This window comes from Phacochoerus africanus, chromosome 2 (assembly GCF_016906955.1).
Source record: "Phacochoerus africanus isolate WHEZ1 chromosome 2, ROS_Pafr_v1, whole genome shotgun sequence".
In the NCBI taxonomy this organism is placed as follows: Eukaryota; Metazoa; Chordata; class Mammalia; order Artiodactyla; family Suidae; genus Phacochoerus; species Phacochoerus africanus.
The window spans coordinates 57,503,475-57,529,830 of NC_062545.1; the positions used below are offsets into that span (position 1 = coordinate 57,503,475).

Genomic DNA, 26,356 nt, shown 5'->3' on the forward strand with positions numbered 1-26,356 from the left:
CTATTAATTTTTCCAGCATCCACTTAATGGACATTTAAGGCTAACTATGTTCTGGGAACTGTGCCAGGCACTGGGAATACAAGATAAACAAAATAGAATTCCTGCCCTCAAGAAGTTTGGTCTAACCAGGAAGACCAGCCTTGAGCCCTTGCCAGTAAATTACACTGTGAGGGAGCACAGGTCTTAGTCACTAGGGCTGCCATTACAAGGAACCGTAGACTGGATGGCTGAAACTTTTCTCCTGGTTCTGGAGGCTGGAAGTCCCAGGTCAGTGTCTAGCAGAGTTTGGTTTCTGGTGGGGACTTTCTCACCGGCTTGCAGAGGGCCACTTTCTCACCATGTGCTCACATGGCCTTCCTTGTGAGCATGGCTGGGAGGCAGGGATGCAGGTGTGAAGAAGGGATAGAGAGTGGACGAGCATGGGGGCTCTTTGGTATCTCTCCTTCTAAGGATACTAATTCCATCAGATCAGGGCTCCACCCTTATAACCTCGTTTTACCTTAATTACCTCCTAAAGGCCCTGTTTCCAAATACAGTCACACTAATGGTTAGGGTTTCAATACATGACTTTGCGGGGACACGCTTCAGCCCACAGCAGGAACTTATAGAAAACTGTAGCACAGATGAGGACATGATCATTTTGTCTAGGAAAAAAATGGGCAGCAGCAGGCTCAGTGACGGATGACTCTTGATCTGGATTTTGTGTCATTATCCCATGAGGTGAGTGCTCAGCCCCAATTTGGAGGCTGTGGTGATCTAACAGTGCCCGACAGCCAAAAAGTAATTATCGTCCCATGTAAAAAGGGGAGGTTTCTACATCATAAGCCTCCGATCGGTCATATCTTTCTTCAGTGATGTGTCCTTACACCTCCTATATTATTTTAACATTTGTTGGCAACTTTTCCTGATGGTAGGGTGTGTCATAGGTTTCCTGAATAGGATACAGAAGTCACTCACCTTTCACTGCAACAGCCTCTCTATGCCTCCTGCAGAGGTGATTATTTCAGAGATTCAGTAAGTGTTGGATTCAGAGAAGAGGTACTCACTTGAGATATACTCGAGGTACAAGCATCCATGTTTCTGCACCATGGTGGGCTTGCTCAGGAGGTGCATCTCTGCCCCTGCCTTGCAGCTCGCACTCCTCAGCACCAGACTCTGTGAGCCACCAGAGCTGTGCTGTCCTCACTGAAATAGTATTGCATGGAGGGTCCCTATCTGTGGAGTCTGCATTCTCAAAAGGAAATTTCCCAGAAGCTCTGAGAAAATGAACCACTCCTTGCTATACATTTCTGTTGCATTTGCATTTGGTGTCTATTTCTCTTCCGGTATCTGGCCTTTAGGGCTCCGATCAAGGATAAACAGGGTCAGATGATGAGTTTCTTCAAAGTAGAGAGCAGGTCACATTCATCTGTGTTCTAACCTCACTGGTCTTCTGGTGGTGGTTGCAGTATCCCAGCAGTGATCACTTTTGGATAAATTTGTATGAGGGTTTTGTATTAAAAATAGGGTCGTGGAGTTCCCTTGTGGCACAGTAGGTTAAGGACCTGGTATTGTCACTGCAGTGGCTTGGGTCACTGCTGTGGCTCGGGTTTGATCCCTAGCCCAGGAACTTCTATATGCTGCAGGAGCAACGAAAAAAAAAAAAAAAAAAAAGAACCATCATTCTATTGGCACTTTGTCTCCCCTCTGCTGCACAGCCACAGTCCCTGTCTACTCTGCTGTCCTTGATGTAAGCCCAGCACTGGCCAAAGCAGAACCCTAGGCCACGGCCCAGAGGAGCTGCTACCCTTGGGAATATCAGGGCAAGGCTTTGGGCAGGGAGGGTGCTTGAGGGTTTGTGTTGATAGAGTTATTTTTGCATCTCCAGGACCAATATTCTGGCTTTAGAAAAGAGGGGAAAATAGAAATGTTGGCTCGAGTCAAAGTCAAAACCCTCTTCCTTGCTATGAGTACTTCAGTTGGAAAGGTGGTTTTCTGTTGCTTCAACAAGTGGTCTGGGGGACACACCTGCGACATTGAGGGCTATTAACAGCACCTGAAACAGCTCCCTTTCCTGCAGAGACTTGGTTCAAAGGAGGATTTTTTAAGCAAACTATAGTTTCACAAAGGTCAAAAACAGCTTCTCAGCCAGGCCCTGGGTCTCCTGAGCCACTGCAGTCCTTGTGGTCCTGGAACTTTCTGCTGCGGAAGGGGAGCGTCTGGGTCTCTGCTGTTCCCACAAAGTGAGAGCAGTTCCCTATCTGCTGTCAGAGAGGCAGCTCATTGCATGTTTCAGCCCTTCCTACATCCTCCCTCCCTTCCAGCACGTGCATTCCTCTCTTTGTATTACTGCTGAAAGAATGCGAGCTTCATTTCTGTCATCTGAGCATAATTCAAAAGCATTCATTCTGCCCATCCGTGAATGATTCCCTGACTCTTTGATCAGAGCAGTGTTACAGGTCCTCTGCTGGCAGGAGGGAGCAGTCCAACAAAATCTGAAGACCCAAGACTTTCAGAAGCTGTGCCTGGCAGACTAGGAAGCTACAAAACATTGCGAGCTGAATGGATGTCTTAATAAGCCTTTAGTTGTGATCTAGCCAGTGTTGACAGAGGAAGCTCAAGGGGGAAAGGCAGGAAGCATTGTACCGTAAATCACTGCAGACCCTTGGGCAGGACAGCCCTAGGAAGCTAATGATCTCTCCAGCAGAGAAATGACCGCTGTTATCCAGCACCAGAACAGGATGTAGAACCGCAAGGACAGACCCCCAGATGTGAGTACAATCTCTGTTCAACCCAGGGTTGGACCAGCGGGAGCAAAGCGAGTTATCGTAACTGATGGCGCTTCCTAACCACTGGTTCCTAGGTGTCCGTGGACCGTCTCTGGGTGGGTTGTGCATAATGTCTGGATTGGGACGTTTGTTTACAGGTTTCTTCTGGAATATTTAGCCTGTTAGAAGATTAAATGCAGTGGCTTTGGGGTTATTGGTACCAGGGCACTTTGTTGTAAATCTTCAGGAAAACCTCATAGACCTTTTGCTATAAAAAGAAAATGATCACATCACAGACCAAGCAGCTATGTGGTCCCCAGGCATTTGTGATGAGAAACAAAAGCCCTGGCGAATTGGAGAGCAGTGAAAATGGGGCAGTGGGCTGGGGGGAAGGAGAGAGGACTCGTTAAGAAGCTAAATCCCTTTCTGGATTCGTGATGCTCATTGCATATTTATGATCATGCATTCACTTTGCTTAAAGAACTGGCAGCTTGTTTGCATTTAAGGTTTTTCTCAGAATGCTGTGAAAGTGACAAAGAGGGATGTGATTGATAGACTTGGAACAGAAATTCCTCACCGCCAGCAAGGGGAAGTGTCTTGAATGATAGCTGATCTTTTTGGAAGGAGGCGGAAGCCGGATTTAATGAGGGAACGAGGCTGCTGCAGCCTGGGTACCCAACAGGTTGGCAGTGACAGTTTAACTCCTTGGTTGCAGCCTGGTCGCCACCTCTCTCTATTCCTCTCCTCCCCCCCACTCACTGTTGGGTGGCCTCCATCTTCCATGTCCCTCTTTCCAAGCCCACCTGGCTTGATTTTTCAGTTCAGAGAAGCCAAGTATCCTCTTCCTGCAAAAGGCTGAGGATCATTGTTCTAGATGGGGGGTAAGGATACCAAGAGTTGAGGGCAGTGATCACGAAGGAGGTGGAGAACATGAGCTGGGCCCCCCACCGCCCCCCACTCAAGGTGGAGGGTCAGAAAGGAGGCAGAAAAGAAGACTCAGCCACTTTGATTCCTCCCTCCACCCCCCTCTGCCGTGTGCACATGAAAATGCAGGTGACCGCTGGAGGTCCTAGCAGTAAGGCTATTACTAGATTTAAAATGAACACGAACTTGAGATACTCAAGCACACAGGGATGGTGCTAGCAGCATACTAGGAACCGGAAGCCTGGGATTCTGTCCCTGATTTTCTGTGTGACTCTGGCCAGGGAGTATCCAAAATCCCACAGAGGGACCCCTCCTGGCAGCTGCCCTCTGCCTCAGGCGGGCTCTGCATTGGCTGTGGGGGCAGGGGGGGAGGGGCTGTGGAGAGCATTTCATTCTTAAGGAGCTGACACTGAAATTAAAAAAAACAAAAAACAAAAAAAACCCCTAACATTTCTACTTGGCAAACATTTTCTACAAATGTAATGTTTCTCTTTAGGGAAAAAAAAAAAAAAAAGGAATAGTAATGTGTGCTGGGCTTCTAAATGGCTGTTTACCAAAGGTAATTATGGGCTATCTCAGTAGCTTGCAACCATGGCAATCAGAGCCTTTGTCTCAGTGTCTGCAAGGCTGAATTTATTGCCTGGGACAGAACGGAGGGAGGGGGTGGCTGTCAGTGTAGACGATCCATGCTTACGTTGCTGGGGAGACCAGACAGCTCTGCCAGTCTGGGGCTCGAGACCTCGGCTGATGAGCTGCACTGGGGTTGCAGCAAGGAGATCTCTTTCCCCAGGAGTTAAGCTGTGGAGTGAAATCATGAAATTTTAGCCATGAAGATAATATTTGTATGAACCAAGCCATTGTACGTGAGACATTCCGATGCCCATGGCAGGAAAGGTCGGGGAAGGAGAGGGTGGCCGTTTAGGTCAAGTGCACAGAAATAACCAATGAGTAAATGAAGAAGAATGTGGCTGTGGGAGGGAGAGCATTTAGGAAGCCAGAGCTCATTTTCTGCCTTCTCCTGCCCATTGGGCCTGGGGTGCTTTGGCAGGATGGGGGCAGGCAGAGCAGCAGCTCAGTGTAATTGGTCTGAAGGTACCAGGATGACCTGAATCAAGAGGGACAGGGCATCCTGTGTTTCCAAAAATCAACCACCTCCAGACTGTGAAACATGCTGGGAAACGTAAAGCCCAAACTACCATCTTTCAGTGCGACCCTGGGAATTTACAGGGGCTTTCCCAGTCCCAGTTCTGTGTGTCAACTTTATTCTTTCCTTTGCTTTTCCATTCAACAGAGATTGCTGTGCTTCCCAGGAATCTCTGACTGTGGTTGGGGTTGGGGGCGGAGGTTCCTTTGCTTGTATTTTCTTCGGGTTTGTTGTGCTTCTCATGAGCCTGGTGATGAGAGCAGGGTGGGTTTGTGAGGGTTCCTTCTGTCTCTTTCCTTGTTATTATTATTTATTATTTTGACTGGGCCCTTGGCATGTGGAAGTTTCTTGCCCTGGATTGTACCCGTGCTACGGCAGTGACAACACCACATCCTGAACCCTCTGAGTCACCAGGGAACTCCCTTATTATTCTTTACCCACATTTTGGGGAACAGATGGATGACAGTGAGAAAATTTGACCATTTGCAAGTTGGGCAGAGATAAGAACGAGCTCTCTGAAGCTATGCTGTCCACATGTGGCCAAAACTTTCATATAATACAGTGCCATCTTTAGGAGTTCCCATTATGGCTCATTGGGTTAAGAACTCAACTAGTCTCCATGAGGATGCGAGTTTGATCCCTGGCCTTGCTCAGTAGGTTAGGGATCCGGAGTTGCTGCAAGCTATGGCGTGGATCGCAGATACAGCTTGGATCCAGTGTTGCTGTGGCTGTGATGTAGGCTGGCAGCTGTAGCTCCGATTCATCCCCTAGTCTGGGAACTTCCATATGTTGCAGATGCGGCTGTAAAAAGAAAAAAATTAAAATAAAATAAAATGCCATCCTTAATCCCCACCACAGCCCTGTTCTGTTTTCTACCTGAGCATTAACCCAGTTGCTCGGAGCGGTTGGTACCACGGTCCGCCTGGATGTCACGGCAGAGGAGTGTCTGAGCGGGCTGAGTGAGTCCAGCCCTTTCCCAATCACATAGAGCCAATTTCCTAATCTTCAGAGACTGAAAGAGCCTGGGGTTTGCCTGGAAGCAACTGTGAAGGATGTCTCTGTCTTCTGGGCCTTCAAAATTAGAGTGTGTGGTAGGGCTCGGGATTCCATGGGGTACAGCATTTTCTTTCCATTTGCATATATAGGTAATTTTAATAAGTACATTTTATTTTATTTTTGGTCTTTTTGCTTTTTCTAGGGCCTCACCCTCAGCATATGGAGCTTCCCAGGCTAGGGATTGAATCAGAGGTGTAGCCGCCAGCCAAGGCCAGAGCCACAGCAACATGGGATCCAAGCCGTGTCTGCGACCTACACCACAGCTCACAGCAACGCCGGATCCTTAATCCACTGAACTAGGCCAGAGATCGAACCGCAACCTCATGGTTCCTAGTCGGATTCCTTAACCACTGAGCCACAACGAGAACTCCAATTAAGTACATTTTAAATCAAAAAGATGCCCACACTTCCCTTTTGTCCTAGTAGGAGTGGGTCAGCATCCTTCTTCGGTCCCCAAAACCCTTCACCTTTGACATAATTACCAATGACTTTGGTTTGCTCTCATGGTGGTCCAGGGTTACTGGGTGCAGCCAGTTTTTAAAATTTATTCATTTGGGCATTTGGTGGAAACAAGGGCTTCAGTTTACTGCTAGTTAAACTGACCACTGCTTTGAGCCAGGGCTTATCGTCCCATTGGATAGTTTGAATAGGCCATTTACTTCCCTCTCATTGAGCAGGGAAGTGGCACAAGTCCCTCCTGAGAGTAACCGTTTCTAGCATCCATTTTGTTCCCAAAATGAGTTGTTCCAGTAGCAATTGGCGAGGAGATGGCCCAGGCTTACCCTCAGCTCTCCATCTTCCAGAACCCTGGAACCTGTAGTAAGAAAAGGATGCAGGAAGAGAGCAGCAGGAAAAGCTGGAAGTAACCCCAAGGTTGTTACTCTGTCCTCAGGGTCTCTGTGGGGTGTGGTCCACAGGCACCTAACCGGCCAGGGGAGAAGGCATGTTGCCATGGTGAACCCATGAAATCCAGTCCAGAGGGCCCTCTGTGGTCGTACACAGCACAGTTACCTGCCCAATGTGGGCCTGGAAACCAGGCTACCTTCAGGGGTTGTATCAGGCCTCTGCTATCCAGATAGAAGATGCAGAGCAGATCTTGAGGTTCTCGTCCTAGCCACCTGGAGGCTGCACAGAGGGAGGCAGCAGGGGCTTCGGGCCTGGGGGGTGTTGGGGAGGGGCGTCGAGCACACTCTGAGCACTTGTAAGTTCAGGGTTTGCTCTGCAGGGGGTGCTTCCCCCTTGTTTCACCTCCCTCCAGCTCCCCTCCCCTGCACTAAGCAATCAGCAGATGCCCTGAAAGCTGGACTGTCCTGGGTGCCGGGTGGCACTGACGGAGCTTTGTTCTGTAACCCCTAGGTCCCAGAGATGGCCTAGTGATGCAAGCGCCTTCCAATGACTGATGATTGGAGCACCTTCTCCAAGGGTGCCTGCCTGGGCCCGTGCTGTCGCGTTGAACCAAAGAAACTTGTCCACCACTTCCCCACAGACGTCCTTCTCTCCTAATTCATGAGCCAGCAGGATGCGGTCGCCGCACTTTCAGAACGCCTTCTCATAGCTGCGTACAAAGGCCAGGCAGAGAATGTGGTTCAGCTCATCAACAAGGGCGCCAAGGTAGCGGTTACCAAGGTAACAAAAGAATAAACACTTCAGCCAATCCCCGTAACCATTGTCCATAAAACTCTTGTGTTTGGTTCACAGTTTTCAAAGAACTGGCTCCCGTCCTCCTCCCCTGCCTAGTGATAGTAGTTTGAGGAGAAAGAGGAAGGATTAAAAATGCCTTCGTTGCTATCTTTCAAATGGAGTTGCTTGTAATTAACATTTACCGGCTTTAAAATCACAGCATGCCTTTTTCTCACCTACTTCTTTAGCAAATAGACAATAGATTTCTCTGGAGAAGCTGGGGCACAAGAACATCTGGGTACAATCATGTTAGGCCTCCTGGGGAGGTTTGTGGATGAGGCAGCCCATCCTCCGGGCAGAACTTCCTCTTCCGGGCAGAGTCCATCTGTACAGTGGCGGCCTTCTACCAGATGCCCCTCAGCCTCTTTAGGCTGATTTCACTTGAGTCAGTGAAAATGTGGGCGAGCTTTAGAGGGCATTGCAGGCACCTCACTGACAGATGCCACCGTGGTAGATGAGAGAATGCACAGGCTAAAGGGCATCTTCGTAGCAAAACTGAGGTAAGGCAGGCTCTGCCTAGTTAGGTGACACATGCAAATACATAGACGAGGTAATGCTGATGGCAAACACTTAGTACTGCTTTAAGCACTTTATAGGAGTCTAGAAGAGGCTCTCTTTTCATCCTCATTTTAGAGATGAGGAAACTGAGGCACAGAAAGATTGAAGTAATTTGCCCAGGGGCTCCCTGCTGCTGAGTGGCAGAACCACAACTTGGATCCAGTTATGACTCCCAAGCCCCTTCTCCATCCCACCCCAAAGAGAGCTGTGGTGAAGTTTCTTTTCAGGGCCACACCCACGGCATATGGAGGTTCCCAGGCTAGGGGTATAATCAGAGCTACAGCTATGGGCCAGACTACGCCACAGCCACAGCAATGCCAGATCCAAGCTGTGTCTGCAGCCTACACCTCAGCTCACAGCAGTGCTGGATTCCTAACCCACTGAGAGAGGCCAGAGATCGAACCCGCAACCTCATGGTTCCTAGTCGGATTCATTTCCTCTGTGCCACGACAGGAACTCTGAAGTTTCATTTTCAATTAGTAACATCTGTTAACCTCTGACTCCTATGGCAAAGGTCGGCCCGCTCACATTTTTAGTTACTCGTGTGCATTCTCTGTATCTCGTGCTTTGCTGTGGGCTTTTCCAACACCACCAAGCAGCTCATTCAATTTGGACAATATCCACCTGTAGACAGCATCACACCCCACAGGCCAAGGGCTCAGTCCCACAGGACACCCCACCCACCCCAGCTTCAGACACCAGTCACAAGTCCAGCTTGTCACCTGTACTTCTGACTGACAGGGTTTAAATCAGAGGTTCCCACAACCCTCTCCTTGGGTTGAATTAATGTGCCAAGGCAGCTCACAGAACTCAGGAAAGCATTTCACTTGGTAGATAACTAATTTATTATGAAAGGATATAAGGCCAGAGCAGCCAGATGGAAGACCTGCACAGGGCAAGGTCTGGGGAAAGGGGCAGAAAGCTTCCCTGGCAACCAGCCCCCCATCCTTAGGGCTTTTCCATAAATTATTTATTAACATAGACTCAGGTGGGATTGAAAGGAGTTTATTGTGAGTAACACAGTCTTTTCACCTTTATGACTCTGGAGCTATTTCAGGAACTAATGACAACAGACCAACTATTAGAACAAAAGATGTTCCCATTGCCCTTATCACTTAGGAAATTCCATTGCTCTTATCACTTGGCAAATTCCAAGCCAGGAATGGAGACTGAGAGCAAATGTATATTTCTTATTATAAGTCATAGTATCACAATGCTGGTCTCCAGAAAGATAGAAAAGTCTCTGGTTACTGAAAGATCCCCCTTGGCCTAAGCGCACTCCACGAATGGGTTGCTTGGAATCAAGGGTGAAGGGAACTTCGGTGTGATCTACCCACAGCTCTTCAAGGCCCGGGCAGTTAGTTGCACGTGGGAGAAAGTGCTTGAGCTCTGTAGTTCTGTTACCCAGAAACTGGGTTTACCTTTTGGAGGGTATCGAGCCAAAAGACACAACCAAGTCCAAGATCTGGAGAAGGAAGGATTTACTATTACTTGCAGCAAGTGAGGAGAACAGCAGGGATCTTTGCCAATGCAATGTCTCCCCAAACAGCAGAACTGGGGAAGTTTTAAGCTAAGGGTACCTGCATATTCATGAAGGGGCTTGAGCAGAGGAGAATTCAGCATTGAACTGGGGTTGACGGCATCCACGCTTTAGTTGATTGAAGTCACAAGGGTCACCATCACCATCCCATCCCCCACTTAGATGGGGGGCCTCAGTCCTGCAGACTTCAAAGATGTGTGTCACATTGTTCTGTGTATCCCTTGAGGAGGGACTAGGGCTCTATTTTATCATTCAGCCAATTCTTATTTTTTTTAAATGATTTTTATTTTGTTCCATTATAGCTGCTTTACAGTGTTCTGTCAATTTTCTACTGTACAGCAAGGTGACCCTGTTACACATACATATATACATTCTTTTTCTCACATTATCTTCCATCATGCTCCATCATATGTGACTAGATATAGTTCCCAGTGCTACACAGCAGGATCTCATTGCTTATCCGTTCCAAAGGCAATAGTTTGCATCTATTAACCGACTCTTATTCCATCCCACTCTCTCCCCCACCTCCTCCCCCTCGGCAACCACAGGTGCTTCTTAACTGCTTTTCCTCTGTCCCTCCATTCCCTCACTTCCCTTAAGATCATTCATTACTGAGACCTGTTCAAGGGCAAGCTTGTGTCCAGGCTTAGATCATAAAATGGCTTCTCTGGTGTCAAGAAAACCTTTCCCAGTTCTCTTTTTCCACGGATCCCCTACCCTATCTGCTTACAGTTAAGGCGCATGTGCACACATTTTAACTTTGCTGTATTATTGCACTTCTGAAATGTGGACAATAATTCCAATCTTTCAGAATTATTATAATAACTTTTTAAAGAACTCTGCTCACATTCTTAAAGTTCTCTTTTTTGAACAGACTTCATTTACTTTTTAAAAAGCAGCTTTATTGAGATATAACTTACATGTGAAAAAATTTACTTATTTTAATTATTAAGTTCAGTAATTTTTTTTTTTTTTGCCATTTTTAGGGCTGCACCTGTGGCATATGGAAGTTCCCGGGCTAGGGGTCGAATTGAGGCTGTAGCTGCCAGCCTACACCACAGCCACAGCACCTCGGGATCTGAGCCATGTCTTTGACCTATACCACAGCTCACAGCAATACTGGATCCTTAACCCACTAGGTGAGGCCAGAGATCGAACCCACATCCTCATGGTTACTTGTTGGGTTCATTACCACTGAGCCACAACGGGAACTCCAACTCCAGAATGTTTCTAATTTCAGAATCCCAGTAAGAAACTCCATACTTGTTAGCAGTCATTCCCCATTCCCATCCCCAGCTCCTGACAACCATTAATCTACTTGCTGTCTCTACAGCTTTCCCTTTTGTGGACATTTCTTATAAATGGAATCACAGACATTATGTGGTGTCTGGGTATTTTCATTTAGCCCACTGTTTTCCAGGTTCACCTCTGTTGTAGCAGGCCTTCTCTTTGATTGCAGAGCAGTATCCCCCTGTGTACATGCATCACATTTTGTTTAGCCAGTTGTCAGTTGATGGACATTTTGGGTTGTTTCCGGTTTAGAGCAATTATGAATAATGCTACTGTGAACATGTGTGTACAGTTTTGGTTTTATTTTGGCTGCTCCTGAGGCATGTAGTTCTCAGGCTAGGGATCAAACCTGTGCCACAGCAGTGACAACGCTGGATCCATAACCTGCTGTGCCACCAGGGAACTTCTGTGTACAGTATTTTGTTTGTTTTCTTTTTCTTTTTTTTTTGTCATCTTTTTAGGGCTGCCCCTGAGGCATATGGAGGTTCCCAGGCTAGGGGCTGAATCAGAGCTACAGCTGCCGGCCTATGCCACAGCCACAGCAACTCGGGATCCCAGCCACGTCTGCGACCTACACCACAGCTCATGTCAATGCCAGATCCTTAACCACTGAGTGAGGCCAGGGATCAAACTCACATCTTCATGGATACTAGTCGGGTTTGTTAACCGCTGAGCCATGACCAGAACTCCTTGTGTGTACAGTCTTTGAGTGGACATATGTTCTCATTTCTCTTGAGTAGATACCTAGGAATGGAATTGCTGGGTCACATGGTAAAATCTGTGTTTAGCATTTTAAGGAACTGTCAAACTATATTCCAGAGTGGCTGTACCATTTTGCATTCCCATCAGCAATGGATGAGGCTTCCAGTGTTGCTGTGTCCTCACCAATGCTTATTATTGTCTTTTTTTTTTTTAACATCATTTGCTTTTTAGTAATTATCAAAGTAAAGCATGCACATAGGAACTTCAAAAGTATAAATTTAAATACTATGAGAAGGCTTTTTAACAAAAGCAGCTGTTCTCTGGCCCGCCTCCAATCCACTCCCTTGAAGAGAAAATCTTTTAATTTTTTAGCTGTTTTTTTTCCTGGAATTTATCTCTTATCTCTAATAAATATGCAAATACTACTAATTTGATTAATCCATTTAATTTTTAATTTAAAAACAATTTAGATATTTTCATTTTTATGTTTCACATACACCTGTTAAAGCATCAAATATTTTTACTATGTTTGCAGTCTATTTTTGATTCTCTATAGGCAACTACTTCCCACTCTTTTTTTTTTGTCTTTTTGCCTTTTCTAGGGCCGCTTCCACGGCATATGGAGGTTCCCAGGCTTAGGGGTCGAATCAGAGCTGTAGCTGCTGGCCTACGCCATAGTCACAGCAAGGCAGGATCCTACACCACAGCTCACAGCAATACCAGATCCTCAACCCACTGAGCAAGACCAGGGATCAAACCCGCAACATCATGGTTTCTAGTTGGATTTGTTAACCACTATGCCACGACGGGAACTCCAACTCCCCACTCTTTTGGTAGATTCTTTTAGTGTTTACATTCATGAAAAAAAAAAAAAGAGAGAGACAAAAAGGAGCTCCCATCGTGGCGCAGTAGTTAACAAATCCAACTAGGAACCATAAGGTTGCGGGTTCCCTGGCCTTGCTCAGTGGATTGAGGATCCGGCGTTGCTGTGAGCTGTGGTGTGGGTTGCAGACATGGCTTGGATCCCACGTTGCTGTGGCTCTGGCGTAGGCCGGTGGCTACAGCTCCGATTGGACCCCTAGCCTGGGAACCTCCATATGCCACGGGAGCGGCCCTAGAAAAAGCAAAAAAAAAAAAGTGTTTACGTTCATGAAGACATCCTGATACTGCTAAATCTTGATTTTTTTCCCCATTTTTGGCATTATCTGTTTAAACAATATGAAAACTGATGATTTAAAATTTAGCTTTCTTTCCCTCTCCTGCCTGTCATGCATGCTTTCATAATGATGACCTCAGGATTCAGTTTTTGTATACTTTAACCAATTGATGCCATTCATAGCTGAGCCCTGTGGTATGTACTATTGTAACATTAACTTTTCTGGAGTAATTTGTTTACCATGATGGTAAATGATTGCCTTGTGTTGATTCTTTAGTTTGTCCTCTTAGCTTTCACTAATCTTCCCTAGCTGTGTCATCTCTGGATGTGCAGAATGTTAGGTAGTCTCTCCATGGATTCTCCCTGAAGAGGTGGCCCTGGAACCCCGTTCCCCACTGCAGCCTGGATGGTGCCTGTCAGGGTGCCTGTCAGCCTCCAGCAGCCGTCTGAGCCTCTGTCTTTATTCTTATCCTATGTGTTCCCTGTACCTCTTTTCTATATGCTGACTTTCTATTTTCTGGACCTCCATGTCTTTCTCTTTCTTTGTTTTGATGTGGTTCACCCTCTAGTACAGTGCTGACCAACAGGACCTGCTGCGATGGTGAATGGTCTATATCTGTGTTAAGACAGTAGCATCACATGGCTGTTGAGTGCAGCTGAACAACATGGGTTGGAACTGTGAGGGTCCTCCGTATATAGATTCTTTTCAATAGTGAATGTGATAGTACCCACGATCCATCATTTGCTGACTCTGCAGATATGGAACTGCAGATACAAGGAATAGAGGGCTTGGCAATATGAGTGCAAGTTATACTAGGATTTTTGACCTTGAAGAGGATTGGCACCATGAACCCCCGCATTGTTTAATGGCTGGCTGTACTTGAACCGCGACTAGTGTGACTAAGGAACTGAATTTTACGTTTAATTTTAATTAAGTTTAAATGTCATGTGTGGCTGTTGGCTACGTTATTGAATAGCACAGCTCTTACATCCTTCTAAGCATGAGGGCACAGGAAAACAGATTGATTTTAGACACATCTGCTGCCTCTTTCTCTCCCCACATTTCTCCCTATCTAGTTCCAACACAGTTTTTGAGCCGGTCCATCAATAGTGTGATTATGTAAATGCTGTTCATTGGTGCGCCAATAATTGTACTGTCATTACTTTTGCACTTTTTGTATAACGTGCTGTTTTTCCCAGAGTTGATCATTGCCTTGATTTTTAGATTCGTTTAGTCTTATTAGATGTTTCCTCTACCCTCCACCAACTCTGTAAAACAGTTCTTAGTACAATTTTCCATGATTAAACCTATCATTATTTATCAGTTTTATTCTTTTCCTGGAGATATCCCTTCTGGAGTCATTGATCCATCCTGTTCTAGTTTAATCTGGGCTCATTTCTGGTTCTAGTGCATGGAGTCATCCTGAGACTTCTTTTCACCTCTCCCCTGGGTTGGATCCCCTGATTGCCAAAACCATCTCTCACCTCAGTGGCACATGTTCTCTGGCAGTTTCCTAAGAAGGGGAATATGGAAGATAAATGTTTTGAGAGTCTTCATGTCTCAAAAAAAATGTATTCTACCCTTTCACTCAATTGACAATATGGTATGAGAATTCTTCGCCTCAGAACTTTGAAGGCAATGCTTTACTGTCTTTGAGCTTACAGTTTGCTGTTGGGGAGCTCAGCTTATAGATTCTAACTTGCAACTGCCCCCTGAAGGCCTTTTGCATGTACTCTGCCCCTTGAAGGCCTGCCCATTCAGAACCTGCTCATGAGCCTCCACCAACAGGAAGTCCTCCCAGAGGACGGTACGGCACAGGAACCCTGCATGGCACTCGCATCCTCTCCACTTGTGAAACATTTCCTGTCCATTTTTTCTGTGTCCCTCATCATCGCATACTGCTCTGTGGGTGCTTCAGGCTCCCCCACAGATTATCATTCTGACCTGGGCCGGTTTCTTTCTGATATTTCTCTGTGTTCGACATAGAAGGAAAGCTCTGGATTTGAAATCCAAAGATCTTGGCATGGGCACCTGCTCTACTGCTTATTCACTGCTGTTAATGTAGGCCAGGATTTCTTCTGCACTATTGATGTTTGGGGCCAGATAATTCTTTGTTGTGGGAGGTTGTCCTCTGCATTGTAGGATGTTTAGCAGCATCGCTGGCCTCTGTCCAGGAGATGAATAGGACTCCCTCCTCTCCAGTTGTGACCATCAAAAAAGACTCCAGATGTTACCAAATAGCCCCTGGGGGGAGGGTGGTGGGAAATTGCCCCTCGCTGAGAACCACAGATGTAAGCAGATTTCTTCACGAGTCTCAGTTTCCTCCCCGAGCTTAGAGGATTTCCATAGAGACTAAATATGACATGTGGCGGCTGCAATTGTAGAGTCTAAGTAATATCGAGTCTGGGATTTTTTTAACCCCTCCAGTGCCAAGCACAATATACACACATTAGACATATATATGTTGAGGGAGGGGAGGAGTGTTGTTGAGTGTAAATCGCTCACTCTTGGCTCACCAGGTGTCCGCTACTCTTATAGTGGCTCTGCAATGGTGATGTCCTCTAAAGCTTACCGCATCTCTTCTCATTGTACAGATGAGGAAACTGAGGCAGGGAGCAGGGAGGTAACCTGTCCAAAGTTTCAGAAAATGTCAGGACTGGGATTTGAACCCTGGCCATCTGGTTGCAGAGTCTTTGCTCTTTACCACCAGGATTTCCCTGTGTGGTTTATGACTTTGGATTGGGAACACCTTGTGGGCTGCTTGTTGCTCTGGCATCTTACACAAAGTACATAACGATCTGCAAATGTTTTACTGACTAGTATCTCATATGCCAGGTAGTTTTTTTCCTGGCTACACCCCACTGCATGCGGAAATTCCCAGGCCAAGGTTCAAACCCATGCCACAGCAGCCACCCAAGCTGCTACAGTGACAGATCCTTAATCTGCTGTGCCACAAGGGAACTCCATATGCTAGGTACTTTAATCAGGCACCATCCCAATAGCAGTATTGCATTCGTGTGTAACCTTTTACACTTTTCAAATTATTTACGTTTATATGTTGCTCATCTCCAGTACCCAGTGAGATTTACATGTTCAGGCCTTTCTTTTGGAAAAAAAACGGAGGAGGAAATGGAGAAAATGGAGGCCCCAAAAGGGAAGGGACTCACAAGCTAGGGCATGCCAGAGCTGGGGCCGGACCAGGATGATCCGTGCTGATAACCTCTGTTATACCAGGGGCCTCAGATAAGGGCGGCCTCTCCTGTCCTCATGGAGATTTTACTTCCTAGCTAATGGTGTGTGGTTCTGATACCTTATCCACCAAGCACGGGTGGAGTTGTCCTGCACAGGACAAGTCATCAGAGGCTGCGGGGTCGGGAGCTGGGAATCGGTGTAGGAATTGCATGTAAACTTTTAAAATTCATATTCTACAGGAGGAGAACTCTGATTTACTGTCTGTATCCTTTTCGTATTTAGACCAATTATTTCTCAAGTTGTATTGATCACCACATTTTTGATTAGAACAGGTAATCCAGCAAAGACCCTGGGTAGCCTGCGAAGTCTGATATATGCCTGGAGTAAACTGTCTGGCTGTTGGAGACAGTAATTCTGATCTCCCAGCAATTTGTCTCCTGACCCCTCACTTCTCTGCCATTCCTCTCACCGAAGTCACTCATTCTTTACTTACCCAGAAGTATTATTGGAGCACCCGCCCTGTGCCAGTGAGCAAGACAGAAGTGTCCTGGCCTCATGGAGCCCATGTTCTGTCATGGAGACTGACTCCACTGGGGTCTTGCTGGCCCTCCCCTCCCTTGGCTCCACCTCTGGCCTTTCTTCTGCGAAGGTGCCTTCCCATATCCTTTTGCTCTTCCTGCCTCTAGAGCTGGCTACTCTCAGGGCTCTCACTCTGCCCACCTGACCTCTGAATGGTCCCCAGTCTCCCTGACCAGCTCTGTCTCCTGACCCACTTGTCAAGCTGCCTCCACAACATCTTTATCTGAATGAGCCCCAGGCGCTTCACAGGTGCTTCAGACCTCAGTGCCCAGGAATGGCCCTGCGCATTCCCCTCCCCAGATACAGTCCTCTTCCCTCGGTCCCTATTAGGGGCTCCCTTCTTTGCACAGTCCCTCAAGCAGAAGCCCCAAACCATCCTTCCTTCTTCTGGCTCCTCACAGCCATCCGCTTCCACATTCTTTCAGTGACCCCATGTGGCTCATTCTGGCTCTTGATTTTCTCATTGTTCTGTGCCTGTCTACTTGCCCCCTGTGGACACTTCTTAAGATATTTGATGCTAAAACAGAAAAGTGGGGTTTTTCTTTGCAAGAAAGCCTTGGTTTTTTATGAACGTAAGCTCTCCAGAGTCATCTCACATTTTAGTATCTTCACATGCAGCCAAATTTTGTTACCTCAGTACCAGTAGGTCTTGGTTATCTGGATAAACCCTCCACATTGCTCCTTAATGCTGAGCACTGGCCACACAGCCCCAGTTGAGAGCCTCTTAGGATCCACAGGTGCAATATCTTTTTATAGAACACTTAGGGAATTCTTGGGTTGTTTCACTGCAGCTTTTGTTTCCTCCAAAAGTAACCAGATAGAGGTTATTTGATACAGCTTTAGTTAAATGCAATTGCATTCGTAATATTAATGTTTATCAAATTCCTGTTTGATACCTACCACTACCCCTGAGTAGTGACACAGGATTTAGATGATTAAGAGCTGCAGACCATGGCTTCAGGGCATAAAGAGTGAACCCCAGAAGAGTTCACTGCAGAGTGGGTGGGCAGAAGACTCAGGAGGTAGCAACAGAGTGGGTACATTATGGAGACAGGGAAGGAAGGGAGGGAGGCAGGGAAAAAAAACTGAAGACCATACACAAACTTACACAACGTCATGTATATCTAATTTATGTAAAATCTCACATTCGCACCTATATATATACACACACATATATGTATATGTAAATTCATGCACAAAGAACTTGGGAATTACATGTATATTGACCAGTCATATCCACTGATGAATGAAAAACGCAAGTAGCAAGTGATGGGTACAGTGTGATGCATTTTGGTTGAAACACAAATCCCCTTCTCCCTGCAAACTTGTTTATGTTTGTGTGAGCCCAGAGAACTGTGAGGAACACGAGATTGCTGACACTGGCTCCCTGGTGGGGAAGATGATTAGCTTTGCTTTTATAGATTTTTCCATTGTATTGTTCCACTGTTGAAAATAAGCAGATATTACTTTAGTAATTTGAGAAACATAAAATCAAGTTTAGAGATACATGTTGAGTGTGAGGGCCAGCACTGGACCAGTGCTCCCTACTTAATGTTTCATTGAAATTCTCACAGCTTGACGACCCTGTGCTCTCATCTCTGTTGTACCAATAAGGAAAAGGAGGTGCTGAGCGGGAAGCGACTTGACCAGTTAAGTAACTTACTGATTTAGCAGACCTGGGAGGAAACCAGCCTTGCCTGGCTCTGAGGCCCACACTTAGGGCAGATATGCAGTCCTTCTTCCTCCCAGCAAGACCCCACCCCACCAAGCCAGCTCCTCTCCCCTCTTCAATGCACACAGAGAAAGAGGCCATCCTGTTGCAGGGACTTCGGCCAAAGGGACTCCCCCCCGCCCCCCCACACACCATTCCCAGAGTTTTATAGCAACTTCAGAAATACTCAACCAACGAGGTGTAGTGTGGAGCATATGAGCATGGATGCAGACGTGGGGCTCTCCTGGGTTCAAATGCCCATGTATTTACTGGCTCTGTGATCTTGGGAAGTCAGTTGATCTCCTGTGACTCTTGTCATTGCCTCCAAAATGAGGGTTACACAATAATGCTACCTCAGGCTGTTGTTTCAGCACTCGCAGAACCAATACCTGCTAGGTATTTAGAACTTGGCACGTGTTAAGTGTTGGATGTGGTCACTATAAGGAGGTGGTCCTGGTGATGCAACAACCAGCATCTTACAGTCTGCGAGTCATGGTCTTAGTACCAGGCAGGGAGTCCTGAGCGGAGGACACAGGTCACTCAGTGTCTTCTTCTAAAAAAATGAGGCAAATCCCCATTAGCCTCATGGCGTTGCTGTGAAGATTAAACAAGATGACAGCTGTGCAGCACAGGGTCCAGCACTGGATGAATGACCACTCCAGGCTTTCTTGGTAGACGCTGAGGAGCTGATTCTAAACTTTATATGAAAATGCGAGGAATCTAGGAAAGCCAAAGCAATTTTGAAGAACAAAGTTGGATGACTTTGCTCGTTGATTTCTAGACTTATCAACTGCAGTAATTAAGGCAGATGGTATTGGTATAAAGGACAAAGAGATCAAAAGAATAGAATAGGGAATCCAGAAATGGACCTACACATGTAGTCAACCAATTTTTGACAACAGTGCCAAGGCAACTTAATAGGGGAAAATAGCCTTTTCCACAAATGGTGCTTGAGCAATTAGACATCTCTGTGCAAAGAAAGTGAATTATTGTATATATATTAACTCAAAATAGATCATAGACCTAACTGTAGGAACAAAAAATTAAAAAATCCTAGAAGAAAAGGAGATAAACTCTTGGTGATTTCATATGATGTTCAGTTTTACCTTTCAGTTTGGCTAGGCCACAGTGCCCAGATATTTGATCAAATATTATTATTCTAGATGTTTCTGTGAAGGCCTTTTTTTTTTTTTTTTAAGATCAGCATTTAAATCAGGAGACTAGAGGGGAGAAATAGGTGAGGGAGGGAGATTAAGAGGTACAGACTTCCAGTTAAAAAATAAGTGAGTCATGGGTATGAAGTATGTAGCTTGGGGAATGTAGTCAGTAACTAAGTAATTTCTTTGTGTGGTAACAGATGGTGACTAGACTTATGTGGTGATCTCGAGTAACAGGGACTAACATAGTGTATGTCAATTATACTTTAAAAATAAACAACTCAGAAAAGGCCGTCAGATTTGTGGCTACAGAATTGTGGATGGAGGGGGAATTGAAGGAAGGCAGTCAGATAGTGCAAACTTCTAGTACTAGGGATATAATGAGCAATATGATAAATCCAGTTAACACCACTGTATGTTACACATGAAAGTTGTTGAGAGAGTGACTCTTAAGAGGTCTCATCGCAAGGAAAAAAATTTTTTTCTATTTCTTTCATTTTGTATCTACAAGCAATGATGATGTTCACTAAGCTTACTGTCTTAGTGAACATCATTACGCTGTACACCTTAAACTCACACAGTGCTGTATGTCAAGTTTATCTTAGTGAGACTGGAAGAAGAAAAATCAGGCTTTGAACGAGGCAGATAATCCTCCCTAAGAAGGGTCAGCTTCATCCAGTTGGTTGAAGGTCTTTCGAGTAAGACTGATCACCTGTGAGGAACAGAGAATTCTGCCTCCAGGCAGCCTTCACTTTGGGCCAGAACATCAGTTCTTCCCGAGGTCTCCAGTCTGCCTGTCTACCCTGCAGAACTAGGCCAAGCCTTCACAGTTGGCATTAAAATAAACCTCCGGCAGCCAAGCTGCTGAATTGATGACCATCATTGGGGTATGCTATTTAGTAACAGACAAGAGTAATAAGCTACCAATTGAGGAGACAACATGAATGAATTTGAAAGCATTATACATGTAATGTCAGACACAGAAGGCCACACACAATGTGATTCCCTTTATATGACTTTCGAGAAGAGCCAAAACTATAGGAACAGAAAACAGATAAGTGATTGCTAGGGGTCCAGGGATGGTAGAGATTGAACAAAAACACACACACACAGAAACCAAACAAACGAAATAGATGGGGGTTTTGGGGAGAAAATGATAATCCCTATTTTGTATTTATAAAACTGGTGGTTTTATATGAATCTCTATATTCATCCGAATACATCAAACTGAATATTTAAAAAGGGTGAATTTAATGAATGCAAGTAACACCTTGATTTAAGGAAAAATAGCTGATCTAAATATAATAATTGTTATAGATAAGAAAATAAACTTAAGGAGAGTCAGTCACTTTGTCCTAGCCTAGTCAATCACTTTGTCACTTTCAGAGAGGGGGAGGTTTCTTCTCACCCCACACCCAGATTCTTTTGGTTGGTCTAATAATTAAATTGACATAAAATAGATTAATAGGAGAAGAAACAATTTAATTCATACACATGTAGATCTCCTAGAAATGCCCTCCCCAGGTGACCAAAATATGTTGTTTATATATCATTTTTTAGACAAAGGAATAGTTACTTGTGAAGATTTAAAAAAAAACAAAGGGGCTTGTGCTCTGGGTAGCAGACTCAGAAGAAGTTTGCTTATACGGCTTTCTTAGCCTTGAATTCTCTTAACTCTGGTGATAGGGATGCTTTCCATCCTTCTTGCTTATAGGGAGGATGCCTTCACATGGGAGAGTTATATCCTACTTTTAGAGGAAAAAGGGATCCAGTCAAAGTGTCGTGGGAATTTTTTGCTGCACCCATGGCATGCAGAAGTTCCTGGGCCAGGGATCGAACCTGTGCCACAGCAGCAACCCAAGCCACCACAGTAGCAACCCAAGCCACGGCAGTGAAAATGCCAGATCCTTAACCTCCTGAGCCATCAGGGATCTCCCAGAGTGTTTTTAAAACATATTTTTCCTCACCACTGTTTCTCAAGTATCTTCAATTCAAAATAACCAATATGCCATTGAGGCATGTTTTGTGTGGCCTGCCCTGGGCCCCACCACATTTGTAGGTTGTTTGTGGGCTCTTGTTACTATGCTCCAATGAATATAAACTTTAAATTCCTTTTTTTTTTTATTTTTGGTCTTTTTAGGGCTACACCCGCAGCATATGGAGGTTCCCAGGCGAGGGCTCTAATCAGAGCTGTAGCCTCCAGCCTACGCCAGAGCCACAGCAACACAGGATCCGAGCCGCATCTGCGACCTACACCACAACTCACGGCAATGCCGGATCCTTAACGCACTGAGAGAGGCCAGGAATTGAACCTGCCACCTCATGGTTCCTAGTCAGATTCGGTTCCACTGTCCCACGATGGGAACCCCTAAACTTTAAACTTTAAAAAAAAGAAATGCCAAGGGTTTGACTGTAGTAAGGGTTTGATGGTAGTAACGTAATTTTCCCAAGCATGACCCTTGATTGTGTCTGCAGAAATGAGGAATAGGTGGGTCTGGTAGATACTTTCCGGCAGCCACTCCCAAGAGAAGGCTGGAGGTCGATAAATGGTGTACATTCATGGTCTCAAGAAATGCAGCCGGAACAGCGGAAACCATAGATCTTTTTTGTCATCGTTCATTTGCTTTGGTTTTGATTCTGTGGGAGTGTGTTTAACATTAGGGCTTAGTGGGATGGGATGGGTCTGAACTTCTTTGCCAGGCTTTTGGTTTGTAGTCCTTTCCCGAAAGCTATCAGTCCCGAGAGGCAGCTAGTGGGAGAAATAGACACGTACAAGGTCGGGTGAAGTGTTCACTTGAGAGAATGTGTTGCTTCTTCTAGAAAACTCCATACAGTTGTTTAAAAACATAGGAAAAAATTTAAAAATTTTGAACAGATAAAATACATTCACATGGTTCTAAAACAGAAGGTATGATACACGTATAAATCTGTCTCCCACATTGTCTCCCATCCGCTGTCTCTTTTTTGTGTTTTTAGGGCCGCACCCCCCAGCATTTGGAGGTTCCCAGGCCAGGGGTTCTAATCAGAGCTTTAGCCACTGGCCTACATAACAGCCACAGCAACACCAGATCTGAGCTGCGTCTGTGACCTACACCACAGCTCAAGGCAATGCTGGATCCTTAACCCACTGAGGAAGGCCAGGGATTGAACCCGCAACCTCATGGATACTAGTCGGGTTTGTTTCCACTGCGCCACAATGGGAACTCCCCACTGTGTCTCTTTCTGAAGGCAGCCTGTATTACCTGTTTCTTGTGTGTGTTCCCTGAGATAGTTCATGCATGTATGTGCACATAGATGGATCTGTGTATTCCCATGAATTATTTCTGTATGAATTGCAGGATACTATTCATATCCTTCTTCCTTTGCTTTGTTCAGTGAACCATAATTGGCTTAACCTGGCCCCTACTGATAGCCATTCAGATTATGTTCATCTCCTGCTCTTAGGAATTAGGCTGCAGCGGCCGACCTCGTCCTGAGGTCCTACTGCACAGTGTGGTTCTGTCCATGGGACAGATTTCTCTAAGTGGCACTGATGGGGAAGGGCATATTTGCCCTTGTCATTTTCACAGCTAGAGCAGAATTGCTCCACATTGAGCTTGTGCCTGTGTGCCCTCCCCCAGCGGAGGGAGAGGGGCCTGTGAGCCCTGACCTTTAGGTCCCCTGTGACCAGCGCTACACTGGCTGTTCCCTCCTCCCTCTTCTCCTGGCCCTTCCTCCGAATTTATCCTGCCTATCTCACCTCCTGGCCAGGAGCTCCCTGCAATGGCTCTGTTGGGTATTTGTTCCCCGCCCCTTCAGCATGGGTTCACAGTTTTTTCTTTTTCACCTGCTCTGGGTTGTGTCTAGTGCCAGCCTCCTGGGAGTCAGAAAAGCAGGGGGTTGGCAGTGGGAGGGCAGTGGCGGGGGTTTACACACCTCTCCCCCTCTTCCTCATCCTCCACTCACAGCCGGAAAGTAGGGTCCCCCCCAAGGTGGCCTGTGACTTCACATCTCACACCCAGTAGCCCAGTGTAGTCTCACCCCCTGAGGGAGGGCTGCACCTGCTCGGGGCTGACACAGCCCCCACCCCTGGTCCTGCTCCAGGCTCTTGGATCCACACACTTCAAAGGGGCACTGAGAGCGTACAGTTCTGTGTCAGGCCAAACAAAATCTGCTTTTTGTTCTGCAATAGCTAGAAGAATTGCCCTGTGGGAAGAAAATCTCAACAGGGAAAGCTCAGCCCTTTGTCAGTGACCATCAGAAATTATCAGGGAGTAGTTCCCTGGTGGCCTAGCAGTTAAGGATCCAGCATTGTTAATGCTGTGGCACAGTTTCCATCCCTGGTCTGGGAACTTCCACATGCTGCGGGCGCGGCCGAAAAAGAAATGATCAGGGAAACTTGACATGTGACGGTAATTCTGAGCAACTGTTGTAAAACAAATGTGTTCAGATTTTATTTAACTAATCAGTGAGGGAACCAGTAAGATGTTGCGACTGGTTAAAAAGAGAATGCAAAGAATTGCAAATATGCAGACCTCAGGAAAGCAGAAATACATTTGCTTATTAGCTATAAAACTGGGCGATAAACACTGCATGTGCTCGACGCCGGTGGTTGGCATCACCCTCAGTGTTCTCAGACGAGCTGTGAAACAGCTCAAAGACAAGGACACAACCAGGATAGGACCCAGAACTGCACTGGGCCTGAAACAGGGCACCTAGTCATTGCTTCTTTTACCCATTTGATACTTTTATTCTGTTTAAAATTCTTTTATTTTTAAAAATTATGGTAAAATATACATAACACAGAATTGACCACTTTAATAGCCTTGTTGAAGTGTTCAGGTCAGTGGAATTAAGTACATTCATCTGTTGGTGCAACCCTCAGCCCCATCCATCTCCAGGATTCATCTTCCCAATTGGAAACTCTGTGCCCGTTAAACACTTCCTTCCATTCTCCCCTCGCCTGGTCCCTGCAACCACAACTCTACTATCTGTCTCTGTGACTTTGTCACCCATTTAAAAACCTCCCAATCCGTCCTTACCAAGACTAGAGGCAGCGAATCCCATTCACCATCTCTGTGACCCTGGCCAAGTGATTAGCCTCCTTGAACCTTGGTTTCCTGTTTGTAAAGCCAGCCTAACCCCACCTCAGGGATTGCTATGAGGATCGAATGAGGTATTCCGTGCAGAGTGTTGGTACAGTGGAATGAGCTCGGCGGATGGTAGTTTTTATCATAATTGCTGTTTCCCTGTGAGTCTGTGGTCCCCAGAGGCACAGACATTCTGTACGTAGGTTAGTGATTCTCAGTATTGACCACACGTGTGATCACATGGAGAGCCTTAAAACATACTGATGCCCAGGTTCTCATTTGAGTGGGGTTTGGCAGGGGGATGGGGGTGCGGTTCAGAGCCCCAGGTGACTCTGGTCAGCAACCAGGTGGGAACCCGCTCACTGCTCCAGGTGTTTCTTCCCTGACCCTGGAGCCCCCGCGTATGTGGCAGGGCAACCCTCTGTGGTTAGAGGCCTGGAATTCATGGTGCTCTGTGTGGAAGACCACGAAGTAGTATTCTCAATGCAGTAAGGCAAGCTAGAAACAAGCTTACCTGCAGGAAATACACAGAGCAGGGGAAGGCAAATGCATGCCATGAATTGTGTAGCTCGCCTGAGACGTGCATGGAATGCTATTGGGTCAGTATTAGGAGAGACTCCGTAAGTGTTGACTTATGATGATGAGGGTGTTAGGCAGGCAGGCAGGCAGCCCAGTAACTAGTAGTTCCAGCAAAGACAGGGGGCACCCCCCACCCAATGCTCTTCTGAGGAAGGAGAGGGGTCCTCTCAGACAGAGAGGGCAGTGTAACAAATGCACTTTTTACTGAACAGAAACAGACTCACAGAGACAGAACACTTTTGTGGTTGCCAAGGGGGAGGGGGTATGGGTGGGGTGGATTGGGAGTTGGGGTTAGCAGGTGCAAACTAGTACATACGGGATGGATGAACAACGAGGTCCTGCTATAGCACTGGGAGCTATATTCGATAGCTAGTGATAAATCATAATGAAAAAGAAAAACAAGAACTGGTGTAGTGTGTCAGACTAGATCCCTGCCTGGGCCTGAGGGAAGCTGTGCTATAACTGAGAAGAGCAGGCTTCGAAACATCAGGAATGGACTCTCATCAGCCACTCAAGCACCTCAGGAGAGGCATTTGAGGCTGCTGTTGGAACAGGAGTCTCAAGGTCTGCCTTGGGTCGCTCAGCTGCTCTCTCCCTGCCTCTGGGGAGTCCTGGGAGGGTTTCCTTGACCTGCGGGGCCTCTTCTGTTGCCCTCTTGCTGTGTGCAGTGGTGTGCAGTGGTGTTCAGTGGTGGGGAAGGTAGGCCCTTTTTCCTCAGCTCCACCCAGAGGCCTATTCAGCACCTGGGTGTTCACACAGCAAATCCTCTGCATTCCCCATCCCAGTGGACTGTTCGTGCAGTTTGTCCTCTGTTGCCTTAGCAGTCAGCGCTGAAAATGTAAGCATCGGAGTTCCCTTGTGGCACAGCAGGTTGAGGATCTAGCGGTGTCACTGTAGCAGCCTGGGTCATTGCTATGGCGAGGGTTGGCTCCCTGGTCTGGGAATGTTCATATGCTGAGGGTGCAACCAAAAAGGGAGGGAGGAAAGGAAAAAGAGGAAGGGGAGCCTCAAGCTGCACAGCTGGCTATTTTATAATCCAGATTAATGTGTTGGTAACACCCCCTAAAGCCATGTATTTGATAGGCCCAAACCATGTTCAGGAGAGATTACAATGTCACAGCACAGGCAGGTGTCAGCATTTTAAAATCCTCCCTTAAATACCTATATCTTTCCTGAATTTCAGAGTGCATTGGAGGATCACTGGTTTCCAGGCCAGAAATCGGCCTGTTGTAAGACTTTCAAAGTGCTGGCACCTAATCCATGAGATTAGC

At 46.3% G+C, this 26,356-nt stretch overlaps 1 protein-coding gene across 1 annotated transcript in view; it reads left to right on the forward strand.

Annotated features, from left to right (window-relative positions):
* Positions 1-26,356, forward strand: part of ANKRD6 (ankyrin repeat domain 6) — a 204,798-nt gene that overhangs the window by 133,784 nt on the left and 44,658 nt on the right. The window contains exon 2 of the mRNA XM_047761050.1: positions 7,228-7,497. Coding sequence (XP_047617006.1) covers positions 7,378-7,497 — 120 coding nt within the window. The 5' untranslated portion in view covers positions 7,228-7,377. The remainder of the gene's footprint in view (positions 1-7,227; positions 7,498-26,356) is intronic.